The 18,485-nt window shown below is 42.4% G+C and overlaps 1 protein-coding gene across 5 annotated transcripts in view; it reads left to right on the top strand.

The window, feature by feature from the left end:
* Nucleotides 1-13,026, top strand: part of PLEKHH2 (pleckstrin homology, MyTH4 and FERM domain containing H2) — a 118,861-nt gene extending 105,835 nt beyond the window's left edge. For all 5 annotated transcript variants that reach the window (XM_005296103.4, XM_005296105.4, XM_005296104.4 and 2 more), the window contains 3 exons: nucleotides 2,960-3,046; nucleotides 10,642-10,779; nucleotides 11,912-13,026. In XM_005296103.4, coding sequence (XP_005296160.2) covers nucleotides 2,960-3,046; nucleotides 10,642-10,779; nucleotides 11,912-12,094 — 408 coding nt within the window. In that variant the 3' untranslated portion in view covers nucleotides 12,095-13,026. The remainder of the gene's footprint in view (nucleotides 1-2,959; nucleotides 3,047-10,641; nucleotides 10,780-11,911) is intronic.
* The last annotated feature ends 5,459 nt before the right edge of the window (nucleotides 13,027-18,485 follow it).

Here is an 18,485-nt window from a genome sequence, read left to right on the forward strand (position 1 = left end):
CCATGGACTTGTGCATGTCCAGCTTTTCTAAATAGTCCTTACCCTATTCTTTCACCACTGAGGGCTGCTCACCTCCTCCCCATACTGTACTGTCCAATGCAGCAGTCTGGGAGCTGACCTTGTCTATAAAGACAGAGGCAAAAAAATCATTGAGTACTTCAGCTTTTTCCACATCATCTGTCACTAGGTTGCCTCCCCCATTCATTAAGGGTCCCACACTTTCCCTGATCACCTTGTTACTAACATACCTGTATAAACCCTTCTTGTTACCCTTCACATCCCTGGCTAGCTGCAACTCCAATTGTGCTTTGGCCTTCATGCTCGAGCAATATTTTTATACTCCTCCCTAGTTATCTGTCCAAGTTTCCACTTCTTGTAAGCTTCCTTTTTTGTGTTTAAGCTTGCTGAAGATTTCTCTGTTGAGCAAGCTGGTCGCCTGCCATATTTGCTATTCTTTCTGCACATCCGGATGGTTTGTTCCTGCGCCCTTAATAAAGCCAGCTCTCCTGGATTCCTTTCCCTGTCATATTAGCCTCTCAGGGGATCCTGCCTGTCAGTTCCATGAGGGATCAAGGTCTGCTTTTCTGAAGTCCAGGGTCCATATTCTGCTGCTCTCCTTTCTTCCTTTTGTCAGTATCCTGAACTTGACCATCTCATGGTCACTGCTACCCAGGTTGTCACCCACTTCTACTTCCCCTACCAATTTTTCCTGTTTGTGAGCAGCAGGTCAAGAGGAGCACGGCCCCTAGTTGGTTCCTCCAGCACTTGCACCAGGAAGTTATCCCCAACACTCTCCAAAAACTTCCTGGATTGTCTGTGCACTGCTGTATTGCTCTCCCAGCAGATGTCAGGGTGATTGAAGTCCCCCATGAGAACCAGGGCCTGTGATCTGGAAAGTTCTGTCAGTTGTCTGAAGAAAGCCCCATCCTCCCATTCTGGTGGTCTATAGCAGACTCCCACCACGACATCACCCTTGTTGCTCTCGCCTCTAAACTTAACCCAAAGACTCTCAACAGGTTTTCTCCAGTTTCATACTGGAGCTCTGAGTAATCATACTTCTCTCTTACATACAGTGCAACTCCTCCATCTTTTCTCCCCCACCTGTTCTTCCTGAACAGTTTATACCCATCCATGACAGTGCTCCAGTCATGTGAGTTACCCCACCAAGTCTCTGTTATTCCAATCATATCATAGTTCCTTGATTGTGCCAGGACTTCCAATTCTTTCTGCTTGTTTCCAAGGATTCTTGCATTCGTGTACAGGCACTTAAGATAACTAGCCAATTGCCCTAGTTTCTCAGTATGAATCAGGAGGCCTCCCCTGCTGCACCCTCTGCCTTGTGTTTCCTCCCAGTATCCCACTTCCCCACTTACCTCAGAGCTTAGATCTCCATCCCCCGGTGAACCTAGTTTAAAGCCCTCCTCACTAGGTTAGCAAGCCTGCCTGCGAAGATGCTCTTTGCTCTTCCCTCTCCTCGTTAGGTGGATCCCATCTCTTCTTAGCAATCCTTCTTCCTGGAACAACATCCCGTGGTCGAACAATACAAAGCCCGCTCTCCGACACCACCTGTGCAACCATCCATTTATCTCCACAATTCGATGGTACCTACCTGGGCCTTTTCATTCAACAGAGAATGGACGAGAACATGAATTGCACCTCAAACTCCTTTATCCTTCTTCCCAGAGCCACATAGTCTGCAGTGACCTGCTCAAGATCATTCTCAGCAGTATCATTGGTCCCCACGTGGAGAAGTAGGAAGGGGTAGCAGTCTGAGGGCTTGATTAGTCTCGGCAGACACTCCGTCACATCCTGAGTTCTAGCTCCAGGCAAGCAGCACACTTAGAGTTTCCTGGTCTGGACGGCAGATGGATGACTCTGTCCCCCTTAGGAGGGAGTCCCTGACCACCACCACCCGTTTCCTCCTCTTGGGAGTAATGGTTGTGGAACCCACATCCCTAGGACAGTGCATCTCATGCCTTCCATTCGATGGGGTCTCCTTCTGATCCCTTCTCTCAGATGACTCTTCCAAACCATTCTCCGTCGTAGTACCTGTGCAGAGACCCTGAAAACGATTTCTTACCGCTATCTGCATTGGGGGTACATGGGTTCTCCTCTTTCTTCTTCTGGAGGTCACATGCTGCCAATATTCTTCCCCGTTCTGCACTGCCCTCTCTGATTCTTCAGCATGCTGTGCCTGCAGTACCAAACACTGACTTCCCTCTAATCAACCACTCAAGGCCCACCTGGAACAAAGCACTCCCAATTCACACTTTTCAAACAAACGGTTACTGCTTGGATTAAGTAATACACTGATGAATTTTAATAATCTTAATAAGTAAATCCTAATAATTTCTAGCCCATGTCTCCCCTGCATTCTAATATCATTCCACACAGCATCCTCTCACTATCTTTTTCCTTGTTTTGAAGCAGCCTTTTTAAATTAATACTTTTTGGGTCTGATTCAACTCCTATTAAAGACTTAAATGGGAGTTGGGTTTTTGTCCTTAGAAGCATTAATAGAGATTAAATGTGCAGAATATATTTCAAGCAGATTCTCCCTTGCTGACATCTAAATCACTGTTAAACATCCCACAACTTTGTTACTAAAGAAGACAGTATTGATTGAGACGTGAATAATAAAGAAATTGAGTCTGAAGTTCTGCAGCAATAAAAACCCTAAAAATCAATAACCTAAATAAATGTTCATGTCATGCTTCACCCTTGGGGACACAAATCACAACACAGGTCTGGTAAATAAGCTGTGAGGTAATTTTCGGTTTTTATTTCCCTTCAAATAATCCTAAAATATATACCCTAACTTCTTTGCAGCACTTCTGCTCCCTTATATTTTGGTGTGATATCTGACAAATTTTAAAATGTCTGAGTCTTTTAATTAAGTTACTATTTAAAGCTAGCTCCATTTATAATGTGTAATGGAATGCTGTTTCTCTTTTTGTAGCCTCTAACAACATCCACACTTGAGAGTTCCTACGTATGGCTTGTTGTACATGAAGATGGCATAAGCATTCTAGAATACAGCTTTCTGGTAAAAGAAAAAAACAGTTTTAGTTTAAATTTAAATATATTTTAATAGTGAATATATTGGCCAAATTCATTCTTGATGTATTGCCACTGATTTAAATGAAATTACACCAGGGCTGAAATTGGTCCTGTATACTTAGATGCGCAGTTTGTCTCTTAAAGCGTAAGTTTGTTACTATAAAATTTTTAAAGTTACTGCCATGGTTATATTAGTACTGATGGTGGAAGTACCTCTTGATTACTTTGCTTGGTATTTATCATCTTTCTCAGGGAAACATTTTATATATCAAACTAGTAAATTAAATGATAAAAGGAAATTCATAGATAAGATTCCTACAACAACCTGAACTCTTCCTACTTGAGGCTTTCATTTAAATGATCACTCATAAGACAATATGCACTAATGGAAAGTGATACATAAATGCATTTACAGTTACATAATATGATTATTCCCATTATATTTGTTGAATAGTATGTCATATTGCCCTGTGTTGTTTAGTCATGTAATTAAAGACTTGATTCTTTTCTCACTTACAGTGGTGTAAAGCAGTAGTAACTCCACTGAAATCAATGGAGTGGCACTGGTGTTAATCTTGTGTACCTGAGAGGCTCCCTGTTTTAATTCAACTTTCCAAGGGGGTAGAATTAAATGTTGCTATCAGAATGTTGACACTGAATTTCCTTGATTAATTAAAATCTCTAACATAACAAAAATGTATACTTTTGCTCAAAACCTGCCTTTGTATTTAAAGATAGGTACAGAGCAGCAGTTCTCAAACTGTGGGTCAGGACCCCAAAGGGGATTGCGACCCCCTTTGAATGGGGTCACCAGTGCTGGCTTAGATTTGCTGGGGCTGGGGCTGAAGCCCAAGCCCAACTGCCCAAGGCTGAAGCCAAAGTCTGAGGGCTTCAGCCCTCAGGTTGCAGGCCCCCTGCAAGGCACTGGGGCTTGGGCAGGCTCAGGCTTCGGTCCCCCCTTTCTTGGGGTCGTGAACTAATTTGTTGTCAAAAGGGGGTCGTGGTTCAATGAAGTTTGCAAACCCCTGGTATAGAGGAATTAGACAAATGTAATAAATATTAAAAGATGAAAAGAGGAGGGAGAAGAGCAATCAAGCAGATTGAGAGGAAATAGAGGCTGCAGCATGGTGTTCCATCAACACCCTTCTCACTCCATGAAGGTCTTCAATTTAAGTTCTGATCCAGCTCAGTCTTTCTTAACATACAACTGTGTTTCTCAGCCCGTAAGGTTGGCATCTGTCAGTGGACCAGGTCATAGGCAGTCAGGCCTAGGGGTCAGAGTGGGACTAGGGAGCGAGGCCTACTGATTGGAGTTCGAACACCAAAGCCAAGAGTTGAGACAGAGTCAAAGTCAGGAATCAGAGCCAATAGTCGGGACCGAAGTCAGAGTCCGAATGCCAGAATCAAGGGTTGAGGTGGAGTCAAGAGTCAGAGCCGAGGGTCGGAGCCGGATTACCAGGAGTCAGGGAAGGCAGGAGCAAGGCTGGTTCTTCTTTGAGGAATGTCCCTGTGGGTGCTCCACTTTAGGTTTCCATGCGCCCTGCTCTTGTAATCGGAGATTTGTAGTAGCAGTTCCTGGTTGGATCGCGCATGCACCGGTGCCTCTTGTGCCCCCTCAGGAGGTTACATAGTGCTGCACGACCAAGCATCCCTCAGTTCCTTCTCTACCGCCTTTGGCTTGAGTCGGAGCACTTAGCAGCGCTTCTTACTTTTTTTTAGTATAAAATACCTTTATAGGTAAAGCTTAAGTTAGCAATTAGGAAGTTATTTATTCTCACCCTTCCTACTTATTTTATTTTTAAAAAAATATTCTATCCTTATCTCCCTTATTAGGACAATAAGTTTAAGTTTTCTATAGTTTTACTGTTCCCCCCTCTCATTCTGGGACAGAAGACTCTCTGGCATGCCCAGCTCTCCGGGATTCAAATGCTGTCTGATGTGCAGGTTGTCAATCCCTATTTCTGACGGACATGCACAGCTTATCCTGTTGTCTTGGTGAGACATACCTCAGAAGTGCTCGCATTGCCATAATCTAAAGGCCAGAACAAGGAAAGCGAAGGATCTATAACTTATGCTACTTATGATGGAAGAATCTCTGCAACCAGCCTCAGATCCCAAGTCAAGGACTCCCTTTGCCATTGGCAGCCTTTGATAAAGGTTCTGCCACAATAGCTCCTACTAAAGAGCATTTTCCCAGGAAGGCTACAAAAAAATAGGCTCAGACTTCACCTCTGTGGGAATCAGCTAAGAAAAAGCACTCCCCTACTGCCGAGACCACATTGGTACCGACGGCGCCGGGTACGTCAGACTCCAAGACACCAGGACCATCCAGTACCACAAGTACCCAGAGTACCCAGAGAGCAAAAGATGCTAAGCAGGCAAGCTCTGCCAGAGGCTCAAAAGGCAAAGTAAAACCCTCTGCCTTGGTACTGATGGAGATGAAGAGACACTTGGTACCAAGCAACGCATTGGCACCATCTGCAGTACCTACACTGGATAGCACAAGACCCTCAGCACCGATGGCTACAATTCACATATCAGTGCCACCAGCAACACCGACATAAGTACCGCCATTCCTCGTATTGCAGCAATATTCTTAAGACACACAGATCTACTGGTCTCTTCAACACCAGAATCCCCGCTCCTTGGTACCGATGGCACTCCAATTTGATTGGTACCGAGCCACCTGACCACTCCACCTAGCTCTGCTCCCCCTCTTTCCAGTGAGGACGAGGAGGAGGATGAAAGGAAAATATATGCACCTCATCACTCCTCACCCATAGCAGAACTGTCCCACCAAACAGGACACCACTCATCTTCAGAGGCAACTAGCTGGTACGGGCATCCATGGGTCCCACCTTCCATGACATTCCCATCAGATTGGCACTACTGGGACCCCTGGGCAGCATACAGGGCACTATATTACAAGCCCACCAAGATTGAGAGCGCCACGTTCTCCATCATCACCCATACTAGGACCCTCAGAAACCAAGGAGGAGATGAATGAGGAAACTTCAGACCAGGAAGCCTTACCACTGACGAACCTGTCATCTTCATCACCGGACGAAACTATAATGCCTCAATCCCCCACCACAAGGGACGACTTTAAGCACTTCCACGAGCTCTTCAAAAGGGTGGCAGAGTCCCTGGATATATCCTTAGAGAAGGTACCTGAATCACAGCTTAAATTACTGGATCTGTTTCAGACATCTACCTTGGCAAAAATAGCATCGTTAATCAGTAGTGCTATCATGGAGCCTGCCAAAAACTATCTGGCAGACCTCAGCAATAGCACCTCCATCATGGAAAAGATGTGAAAAAATACTATGTACCATCTAAAGCAATGAAGTTCTTGTTTACACACCCCACACCAAACTCTTTAGTGGTGAATGCAGTAAATGAGAGGGGAAGGCAACACCATACCAGAACAACCCCTTATGACAAGGAATGGAAGAGGCTAGACCTCTTCAGTCTCAGGGCATAGTCATCTGCAACGTTGCAGTTTCGAATAGCTAATTATGAAGCCTTGCTATCAAAATACACACACAATATTTTCCAAAATGTCCGAATTTTTTGTTTTCTGGTAAGCTATCAATAAGGAGCAATTCAAGGCCAACATGACCTTCAGTAATCTCATTGCCAAGACAGCACTGCAGGCCTCACTTGACTCCACAGATATGGCAGCAGGCTCCATTGCAACATCGGTGGTCATGAGCCATGCATCATGGTTCCCTCTCTCGGGGTTCCTGAGAGAGGAGCAGGTAAAGGTCAAGGACCTGCCCTTTGAACACCCAAAACTATTTGCAGCCAAAACAGATGAGTCCCTTCGTATCCTGAAAGATTCAAGGGCAACACTAAAATCCCTAGACAGCTATACACCAGCAAATAAGAAACAGGGCAAGTATTATATGCAGAGATTCAGGTCACCACCATACACACAGCCACACAGGAAAAGACAAACCAGATAACAACAAATCCCAACCCAACCTTCGACATTTGTGGATTGAGAGGGTTCTGTGGGGTCAATCTGGGTGCGGGCAGTTCAGTGGGGGATCTGGGTGCGAGGGAGATCTGGATGCACAGGGGCTTGTTGTGGGTTCTGGGTGCAATGGTAATGGGAGTCTACAGGGTGGTCCAGGTGAAGGTGGATGGGGCTCAGTTTGGAGGGGTGTCTAGGTGTAGTGGGGATAGAGCTCGGCCAGAAAATCTGGGTGTGGGGGGTCCAGATGTCTGGGTATGAGGGGGTCTGGATGCACGGGGGTTGGGCAGATGGGGGAGCAGCTCCCTGTACAGGGATCCCTCCGCCTGCAGCTGAGGAGCGATGGATGCAGGAAGTGGCGGGGCGGGGGGGGGGGGGAGTGTAGAGTTTGCAGAGCTTCCTACAGCTGGGTGAGAAATCTGGAGGTGGATCTGACATGGCCCTGGATGCCGTGCAGGGGAAGAGGAAGTCCCGTCCTCCCCAGCCCAGCTGAGTCTGGCGCAGGGAAGGAGCCACAAGCTGGGTCTTCCCCAGTCCTGCTCCCTGGCCCACAGTGATTTACCTCTCTGCCAGCTGCCCTGGGCACTCAAAACATACTGCTGGAAAGGGTCATATGACTGCTCTTGCGGCTTCCCTTTGCTTCCCCATCAGAAAGTCATTTTTCTGCGGCGAAGCAAATAAATCTGTAGGAAATAAATTCTGCGCATGTGCAGTGGCGCAGAATTCCCCCAGGAGTAGCATTTCCTCCGACCCCACTCCTAACCAGGTCATACATAAGATCAGGAGGGACAAATCAGAAGTCATCCTAATAGTACCTACATGGCCCAGGCAAACATGGTTCCCTTACCTATTAAAGATAGTGGCATGCCCACCTCAAAATCTTCCTCTAATACCTCAGCTCTTCTCCCAAGATGTGGACACATCCACCAACCCAACCTCAAGGTATGGCTACTCCATGGCTGAGAGAAAATGAAACAACCTGCTCGGAGGAAGTAAAAGACCTCTTATTGAACAGCCATAGATCAAATACAAGAAAGACATATGCTCCTAAATGGAAAGGGTTCAGCATATGGTGCCAGAGCAAACAAATCATACCAACATCCTCTCCTTTACCAAGAGTATTGGATTACATATTAGAACTAAAAAACTGGACTCTCCACAATCTCTGTCAAGATACACCTTGCAGCTATCACGGCTTTCCACAATAAGGTGGATGGGGTCACCATATTTGCCCACCCAACAACCAAACACTACCTCAAAGGCATTAAGAACACTTACCCTGAAATAAGGACCGCAGCTCCTGTGTGGGACCTCAACCTGGTCTTACATGGACTTACAGAAACCCTGTTTGAACCGCTGGCCAAGTGTTCATTACTCCATCTATCTATGAAGATGGCTTTCCTCATTGCCATTAGGTCTGCTAGACGTGTGGGAGAACTAGGTGCCCTAATAGCACACCCTCCATACGCAACTTTCTTTAAAAGATAAAATTACTGTAAGACCACACCCCAAATTCTTACTGCAAGTTCCCCCTTCTTTTCATTTAAACCAACCCATTTACTTACCTGCGTTTTTTCCAAAACCTCATGCAGACAAAAGAGAGGCATCACTCTACACCCTGGACGTCTGAAGAGCATTAGCCTTCTACATTGCAAGAACGAAAACCTTTAGAAAATTACTGGGGCACTGCTCAACAGTCACCTAAAATGGAGTGCCCACAGAGACACTCCTCAAAGAAGAAGAGAAGGTTACTCATCCCATGCAGTAACTGAGGTTCTTTGAGATGGTTGTCCCTATGGGTGCTTCATTACCCTCTCTCCTCCCCTTTGCTTTGGAGTTTCATGCTAGATTTTCTGTGGTAGAGAAGGAACTGAGGCGGCACGAGACAGCAACGGCACACGCATGACCCAACCAGGCATTGCTACTATAAATTTCCAATTGCAAGTGAGGGCACATGGACACACCTAAAGTGGAGCACCAACAGGGTCAACCCTCTCAAAGAACCTCAGTTACTTCACAAGGTGAATAACCTTCTCTTCTGAGACAGGAGTGAGGCTGGAACAGGATGGGAACAGAACCTGTCCTGTACCCAGCTTTGGGCTGGAGCTGTGGAGGAGCAGAGCAGGAGCAGGGCTTGGAGAGACAAGAATGGGGAGACAGTCTGTGGGTGTGGGCATTGAGCAGCCTGTGAGCTACTGCTGCTAGATTTCAAAACCAGCCTGCAGGATTCCTCAGCCAATCAGGCAGGATGGTCCGTCAGGCAGCCTGGCCGGCTCAGTAGGGTATTAGGAGCACTGAGCAGGTGCAGCTGAGGGCAGCCTCACTGGAGGTTCTGACCTCTTCCTGGAAAATTCAGGCAAACCTAACACAAAATGTAATGGGGAAAAAGTTAGGGTAAGCCTGTCTTTTACAATTTTGCTAGTCAAAAAACAAGGGCAAAAAGGAGTTTGGTACCCAGGAGATTAAAATAATTACTGTACAGATATTTTCTCATGATAATTTAAAATGTGCATATCTGTATTGAAACACTATCCATATTGATTGATATAATATTAGGTATGAATCAGCACAACAAATGGCAGTGACTCAAAAGCTACATGTCCAGAGTTGTGTGTTGAATAATACGGGCCAAAAATTCAAAGTGTGCTGCTTCTCTCCATGCAGAAGGTTTTGTGCACTACTAGTACTGTGAACAAACCACCAATTTTATCCCCATTTGTGAGCACAAATAGTTTTGCTAATGTGGTATATATCACTTGTATACACATAGATCAGGGCCGGTGCTACCATTAAGGCAAACTAGGCGGTTGCCTAGGGCACCAAGATTTGGGGGCACCAAAAAGCGGTGCCCCCAATTTTTTTTTACAGTGTTCCTACGCCCCCTCCCCGACCACGCAGTCACCGCTCCACTTCTCCCGCCTCTCAGGCTTGCAGCACCAATCAGCTGTTTAACATCGCAAACCTGGGAGGGGAGGAGAATTAGAGCGGGGGCGGCGTGCTCGGGAAGGAGGCGGAGCAGAGGTGAGCTGGGGTGGGGAGCTGCTGCATGGCTCCCCGGGGGGGAGCTGCCGTGGGGGGGGGGCGCCTCAGGGCGGGGAGCTGCCGCAGGGCTGGGGGGCGGGGCACAAGGTGGAAGTTTCGCCTAGGGCGCGAAACTTCCTTGCACCAGCCCTGACAAAGATTATATTGAAATCCTTTTTGAAAGTTTGGACCCTGAGATTCAACTTCTTTAGAGCCTGATCCAATTCCCAATGGGACTCTTAACATTGACTTCTATGGGAGTCGGATTGGGCCTTTCATTTGTAATGTAAGTTGTGTGTCTGAACTCAAACTCAAACTCAAAAATTGTAACCATTAAACTAAATATATATTACATTAATTAGAAACAGGGCCACTCATGAAAGCAGAAGTCTCTCACAATGAAGGCCTGAGAGAAACAGGCACATAATTTGCAATTAGATTCAAAATTCTACAACAGGGGCTGAAAACAGTGTTTTGAAATCAGATGAGTAATTATGTTTGAAGAAGTATTCAATGTAGTCTTTTTCCCTGTATTTTTCTGTATACATGAAACTGTTTTTTCCTTTCTTCTTTCTTTAAAGCGATTAATAGTTACATATGTACACAAAAGTCTGATGACCTTTGGAGGCTACCAAGATGACTTTATGCTGGTAGTTAACAATGCTCAGTCAAAAGACAAGCCAAACGAAAAACTCCTTTTTGCCATGGCAAAACCAAAGGTTGGTACAGTAGCCGAAATCATTTCCAGTGTTTGTTGCCTCTTGGTACTTAAGTACCCTTGTGTATATGCACCTGCTGTGCAGCACCTGCTGTTCAAAACATCCTCCGGTTATTAACTTTTGCATAATGAATTTAGAGGGGGAAGCAATTAAAAACATAAAAGTCAGTTTTTTTGTTTTAATGACCCTTTCCCCAGAGTTCCAGACTTTACAGACAAGGACAATTAGGGAGATAAAAGACAGGAAGTATATACAGTGCCTAAAAATCAGTATAGGTGCAATTTAAAAAAAATGTTTGGGTCTCCATTAAAGCAATGTCTCTATTTTATGATGGCCTTCCAAAAGGTTATACACTTCTCCAAAATTCTAGGACTAAGGAACTCTTTTGCTAATATTAGTCTAGACTCTCTCTCACTGCTAATATTGCCTACCAGCCTGAACAAAACAAATAAAAGCAGAATTTCAGCTATGACTAAGGAGTGAAACTTTAGTTTCTATAAGCCAGAACAACCTACCAGTAGGATCATAGTTTCCTGCATATAACTTCAGTTAAAAATTGTGTCTCTTCATAGAAATATGCACACGTGTATGTCAAACAGTTCAAGAAATAGTGATTTTCTATCAAATCTTCCCTTTAAAGAGGAATTTTTTGGCGGTTCCATGGAGAAGGCATGGTGCACAGCCTCCCAGATCTTTGGGGGAAAAAACACAGCCACCTGGGTGTCAGCCCATTTGGACTGCATCTTTAACACTTGTGCAGGAGACATACAACACTGCATAGGAAAAGTTAGGCTGCATGTAGTAAAATTATTCCCTAAGAGACATGTATTGGTGTGTAGAACTTTCTCCTAAAGAAGTGATGGAAACTGAGTTGCTTGAATAATTTAAAATTGTGCAGGACAAAACACTCCATGTACTTACTCTAGGGAGTAATCCTGCATTGGCAGAGAGATAGGCAAGATAACCATAACCCTAACAGGTATTTTTCCCATCTATAATTTCTTTGATAAAATATAAGAACTTATATAAAAATATAATGTCAGTCGCTCACTAAAAACTTAGCTATTTCTTCAAGGTCAAAACACAAGTTATATTTTTCCAGATACAGATTATAGTGTGTTTCTTGTTACAGATTCTTGAGATCACTCTACTGATTGCTAGCTATATTAACCACTTCCATCAGCAAAAGGGGGCTGCTCATCATCTGTCTGCTCCAGCACTGTTCTCGCCTCAAACAGGACAGAAAACCAAGGAAATGGGGAGTCAGCCGCTTCTTTCGAACAGCAGACCAACCAAAGGTCCTACTTTGTTATGAAAGGAACAGATACCTATGAAAATGTATGCTTTTGGTATGCTTCCTATATTGACTGAACGTCTTTAGATGTGCCAGATATACATTATATGCTAGTTTGTAATACAAGCCAAGAAAGGTGGACTGGTTTCCATTCATTTTAGTTAAAGAGGCCCCTGTTAAAACTCTGCAAACAAATTGCAGATGGGGCGATTACCCTATCAGATGAAGCTCACCCCATTTCTGAACATGGATTCAAAAATACTTCCGAAGAGGCTTCTTTTGTGGGTGGAGAGTTGGCCTTTGAAGTGATTTCAGTAAGTGTCAGGGATTTTAAAGACATTTCCCCAGGGAGGACTATGTCTTCACCTCTCCACCCTTATTTTTCAAATTATGCAAGTTGCATAAACTTGGTTATGAGAAAGCATTTTTGTTTAAATGGGAAAACAGATATATGTATTTTCCACTCCCTCACGCCTTCTTGTCTGCAATACAAGCACCTCGGGACACAGTCTAAAGGGGACATTTTTGTGAAAGCCCTTTTAAAAAAGTATTGGCAGCACATCATTGATCATACATCTAATAATTTATTATAAATGTCTTCTCTTATACAACAATTTACTTGTGTGAGCCGCAGCAATGGGCTGGTAGTTTCTACACAATTCTTCTTTTTGATTTTCTAAATCTAAATTGGGCATATGTTGTAGAAAACATAATGGATATTTAAAAAAAAATCAGTTTGGCCTGCTAGTTTTTCCCCTTCTTTAAATAGCATAGTTGAGAAATGAGTAAGTTAGAATTCAAACCACAAACACAATATAAAAAGCACTTATATGAATAGGTACATGTAAACTTGGAGACAGACTTCATAAAATGTTTGATGTGTATACTGTACAGTAGTATAGCATAGTATTTTGTAAATATAAGCCTAATACAATAAAGTGTTCTACTTGTCATTGTTTTAGCATTTTTCATATTTAATCCATGCCTTTCACACCATAATATTAGTATGAGGGTCTCTTGCCCACTAGAAAAACATTTAAGAGATTCAATTCAAACAAACCATTGACCTTGCAGATATATTTCTTAATTTCTGTTTGCCACTAATGCTAGTTATCAAGGACATGTATCACTTAAACATGAGTTTTATCCCTCATGGTTTATTCTAGAACCTGGAGTAATGTTATAATGCTGAATTTGTAACCTCTGAAGATTAATAATCTCCGTTTATGGTATCATTTTAAAAAAGTATGGAATCCATCTCATGGTGCTTGCCCCTTACACAAGGCAGATTTTATATTCCTGAAGGACTGAGACCAGATTATAAAGGACATAATTTGCATTCTTCTATTTTTAAAAACTGGAGAAAGAGATTAAAAGCTAAATTCATAGCATGGATGCTACAAAGCACTTAACAAGACACCTAATTCTTCTGAACACCTTCTAAATCCTGCTAAATCCACTGGTCTCCATGACTCCTACAGTATTTTGTTAATGGTGCTGAAGGTTAAAGCTCTGACCTGGAAACTATAAACTGAGAATAACTAGCTGAGTCATTTCACAGGCAAAGTCCCCATTGACATTAAGTAAAAAGTGCAGGATCAGCCCCCTACAACCCAGTCCTACAAGAAACACATTCTTAATTATATGTATGTGAATAGTCTCTTTGAGGTCAATGAGCCACACATATCCATACGTGTTTTTAGGATCAATGTCTTAGTAATGAATGTCAAGGAATTCCTCTCATCTTGTTAGTGATATGCAGAAAGAGAAATTTTTTATTTTGAAGAAAAGATAGAACTGATTAAAAAAAATCCAGAGCTCTATTCTAACCACAAAACAGGGCTCTACATGTGCAAACTACTTCAGCCTTCTATCTCAAATCATTCTCGCTGCGGCCTGCTGGCAGGTCCTTTGTAACAGATCAGCAACTGTTACTTTATCCCACCAGTGGAAACAAAGTATTCGTCACAAGCCTCTCTGCTGGAATGCATTAAGTTTTCTGTTGTGGGTTCCTAGCATTTGCTAAATTTCAGAAGCATATAATAATGTGGGTATCACAATGGCATTGTATAACTTTATCTGGGTTCTTGTATCAGTCTCCTTTTTTCTCCAGATATTTGCCAGTCTCAAAAAAGGCTCCATTTGTCTTCCTGGTTCTTGCTTTCACCTCTTTATGGGGTAGGCCACTGGAACTAATTGTACTTCCAAGATACACAAAAACTCATTAACCATGCCGTATTCTTCACTGTTGATCACTTAGGCACTATCATTACCGACTTGTCTTTCGATTACTTTCATTTTCTGTTGGCTTATTCTTAATCCTACTTTGGTGGCCTCGCATTTGATGTTGATAGTGGTCTTTTATGTAGTATCATCTTTTATGTCCAATGGAGCAATGTCATCTGCAAAATTGAGACCTTGAAGTTTTCCTCTACTCCATATAATTCCTGTATAGTTGCTTGATGTTGCTTTTCATACCACATAATCCATCACAGTGCAGAAGAGGAGAGGTGTTAAGGTGCATCCCTGTCACATTCCAGTGACCATATCAAACCAGCTGGTCTCTCCACTTTGTCCTTACACAGCATTTTGAATCTTCATACAGATTCTTAGTCAGTACGTCTTAGTACAACTGAAGAACAGTGTTATAATATTTCTCTTCTTCTCTGTCTTTTGAAAGACCACTCTTAAAATCTATATTGTTTAATATTTGACTCCCTCTGCGAGCAGTAATTTACCTATTTATCATTGTACCGGGTAGCTACTACCACAGTTTCCCTCTGCTTGGTTAGGTGAGTACAGCCCTCCTGCCAAACTTCAAAAATGACTCTCCTTTCAGGGTGTGACAGTTCTCAGGGTAACAAGATTGTGAGTCACCTTGTTACCCCTGTTTCTAGCTGGAGGGAGTCTTGTCTGTGGTAACTGGGTGTTAGCTACCTAATACCGCCAGCCTCTCAGCCACTCAAGCACTCTCCTCTGGGCTATGTCAGCTCTGTCTTTGCCTTGCAGGTTGAGGTGCCCCCTCCCCCAGTTTCCTTGAAGCATTCCCCTATGATAGCCAACCCCTGACACTGGCTATTCACAGAAAGCCCAGATCTTCTGCTCCCAAAGGAACAGTGTTACCCCAGTTTACCTTAAACCACCACTCTTGTATAACACACAGCACTTGTACAGATACAAAAGAAAGTTTATTTAAGAAAGAAGAGAGATTCTGTTAGAAATAAGAGAAAATGATGAAAACAAATTGTTACAATACAAACAAAATCATAAAACACTAACTAGGGCCTACACTTATAAGTAGTTACCCTTTCTGTCTAATAAAGTGGGTTTTCCCCCCACAAAGCTCAATCAGTTGTAAAGCTGGCTGGCTTTACAGAACAAAGATCTAATCTTTCATGAAAAATACACCCACTCAACAACAAGATGTCTCCTCACTGAATGGATCCAGGGAGTGCCTCTTTCTCCCCCCCCGTCCCCCGTGTGACAGGGTGCGACTCATCTCTGTGGCACCCCCTGCTGGCTATCCTGGGGATCAGCTCTTCTAGCCAGTGTGCCCTCTTCTGGTGGAATCTCTCCACCGTCACTTCTGCTTCAGGGAACCATGTCCAGGACCGCGGTGTCCTCTTCGTGATACAGCCCTTTGGCTGTGCCGCACTCTGTGCTTCCCACCTTCCACAGGATGTCTCTATAGTCCCTGTCAAACCACTTCTCTTAGTGGTGACTACACTACTACTAAACAGTCTGCTGTTTAGCCACTTCCCCAGTGCCAAGTGGGGAAAATCCGGGCCCGCCCACTACTCCAGCCCTGGGACCAGCCCAGGGACCTGATGGTACGGTTCTTACTGGTACGCCGGACCGGACCAGACCGGCTTACTTTCACCTCTGTCCATACCCCTACATCCTGCTTCTCAGTTCAGACTTGTGGTGCAGCTCCACAATAGTTCCCCAGTTTGAGCATTGATTGTAGATCAATATTGGCCAAATATTATATGGGTCATCTGTACGGCCAAATATGCTGTGTGGGGGAATAATTGTGCCAACTGTATTATATCATTGTTTGGTTCAACATATTACAGATGTACAGGGTAGTAACATATATTAGTAATATAGCTATAAAGCAGGTTGGTTTCAGCCACAAAGGCATCATTAAATTGTTTTTATGCAGGAGGGAGGAGAATTTTCTTCTTGGATTTGGGTGTGTTCACAGACTCCAAAACCATGAGACATTCTCAGGGAAAGAAGAGATTGTTATTTTTATGGGACTCCTCCAGATTGGACCATTTTACATTCTTGTGCTTTCTTACTCCAGGCGTAAAAACCTGGCCCCATTGAGGTCAGTGGCAAAATTCCCATTGCATCTGTTGAAGAGGGCTGTAGCCCATGAAAGCTTATGCTCAAATAAATTTGTTAGTCTCTAAGGTGCCACAAGTACTCCTGTTCTTTTTGCGGATACAGACTAACACGGCTGCTACTCTGAAACCAAAAATTCCCATTGATTTCAGTGGGAATCCCACATATTTATCAGATGACAGAGCAATTTCACTGGAGTAACTTCACATGATGAAAGCACAACCATTGGCAGTGGTTTCTAACCCACTCCTCTGAACACTACTGAACACTTAGTATTGGTTCAAGAGCGCAGTTTAATGGTAACCTCATTGTAGCTCCTTTTGAAGCTTTTTGTGTCTGACTAGTTTATTTAATACAAAAATAGCCATTTTAAAAGGAGTGGGGAATAACATGGCCATCTAAAAATCTCTAGTATATCTTACTGAACTTACTGGAAAAACAATAATTTTATGTGTAATTTACCAATGTGTTGTAATGTAACCTGTAGCTCTCACCATGAATTAGTAATTGCAGCACATTTAATTTATGTGTAGAGTATTTGTATTTATTCTTAAGTATATTTAGTACTCACTTGTATAAGGAATTTTTATATAAATGTTAAAGCCTAAAAATAAGGGAACTACCAAAGAGATCTGTCAGATTCTTATGCAAACCCAGCAAAATGAATGCAAACAAAATGTTAGAGTGACATTTGTTTTATACTGGTTTTAATTTTTTTTAAATATCAAGTCACATAAACTTTATGGGTTCTAACAATATAGTGGATATTAAACAAAGAAATTTAAACTATTGAAGCCTTTTGCTAAGCCTTCAATATCTTACACGTCATTTAAAGTTGGTAAAATTAAACTAAGAATACAGTTTTGATGTAAGGGAAACAATGTTTGTTTTACATAACCGTGTAAATCACAGATCTAATCATGTTTAAGAAAGATCAATTATTTCCTGACATAGCGCTAGTTCTATGCAACTGCGAGGGGAGTTTTTTGTTTTGTTTTTTAGTTGTTGTTAAAAAGTGAAGTACTGTATATATCTGTTTCTGGAGAACAATGTTGTATGAAGAATTATAGTTATAACATTTTCTCGTGTTTTTTCAAATCATGTTTTATTCCTTTGCAATAAAAATAGTTCTATCAAAAAACCTGCTTATTTCACTCATTCCAGTATTAGGATGTTATCTTGTGAACCAGGAGGTTTAAGTATCCGGGAAAAACACTTCTAAGACTTAGGTAACATTAAGCTAAAAACAATGCTACTGGTATTTATGTAGGCTTGGAAGGATTAGATTTTTATCAAGTAAATGTCAGTAAACATTGATTTCACTGAACACACAAAACCAACAAAATATTTCCATCCATAATAATTGTAATTTACAGATAGGCAAAGTAAGAAAAATGCTTTTTGAGAACTTAGAGTTTTATTTAAGGATATTTAATTTGTATATTTTGACATATGTTGACAGTTTATGTTTTAATGATTATAAAGCTTTAACTCTCTGAATCTAGCTATCTACAGTCATTAATTATCTGAACCCTCGTTGTCTGATCCCCGCTAACTTCCCACAGCTGTGAAATTTAAAATCAATAAAAATAGAAAAAAGTGCTTAAAAATAAACATTGATACTAGCTAACAAAATTATACAGATAAAAATTGAATTCTGCCTAGCCTATATTTATGCATTTGCTTATTTACTGATTTGCATATTTACTCATTCCTGCCCTTTTCTTCAGTTTAACTATTTTGTTATTCTGAAACATGGATTATAGCCATGGTTTTCAAAAGTGACTTGTGATTTTTGTCTGCTTCCATTTTTGTGTGCCTAACTTGAAACAGCTTAAAGGGGACTGATTTGCAGAAAATGCACGGCATCCCCCTCTAAAAATCAAGTCCCTATAAAGTATATCAAGTTGGACATTCATCACACTAGTTTTTAAATTCTTGGCCTACATTTTTCTAGCAGCCTAATCAGAGAACCTTTCACCTCCAAGTTGTCAGTTCAAAGCCAGTTCAGTTTAGTAGTGATCAAAAATTCCTATTATTTGATGTCTATTCAGTGCTCTGT

This window comes from Chrysemys picta, chromosome 3 (genome assembly GCF_011386835.1).
Source record: "Chrysemys picta bellii isolate R12L10 chromosome 3, ASM1138683v2, whole genome shotgun sequence".
Taxonomy (NCBI): domain Eukaryota; kingdom Metazoa; phylum Chordata; order Testudines; family Emydidae; genus Chrysemys; species Chrysemys picta.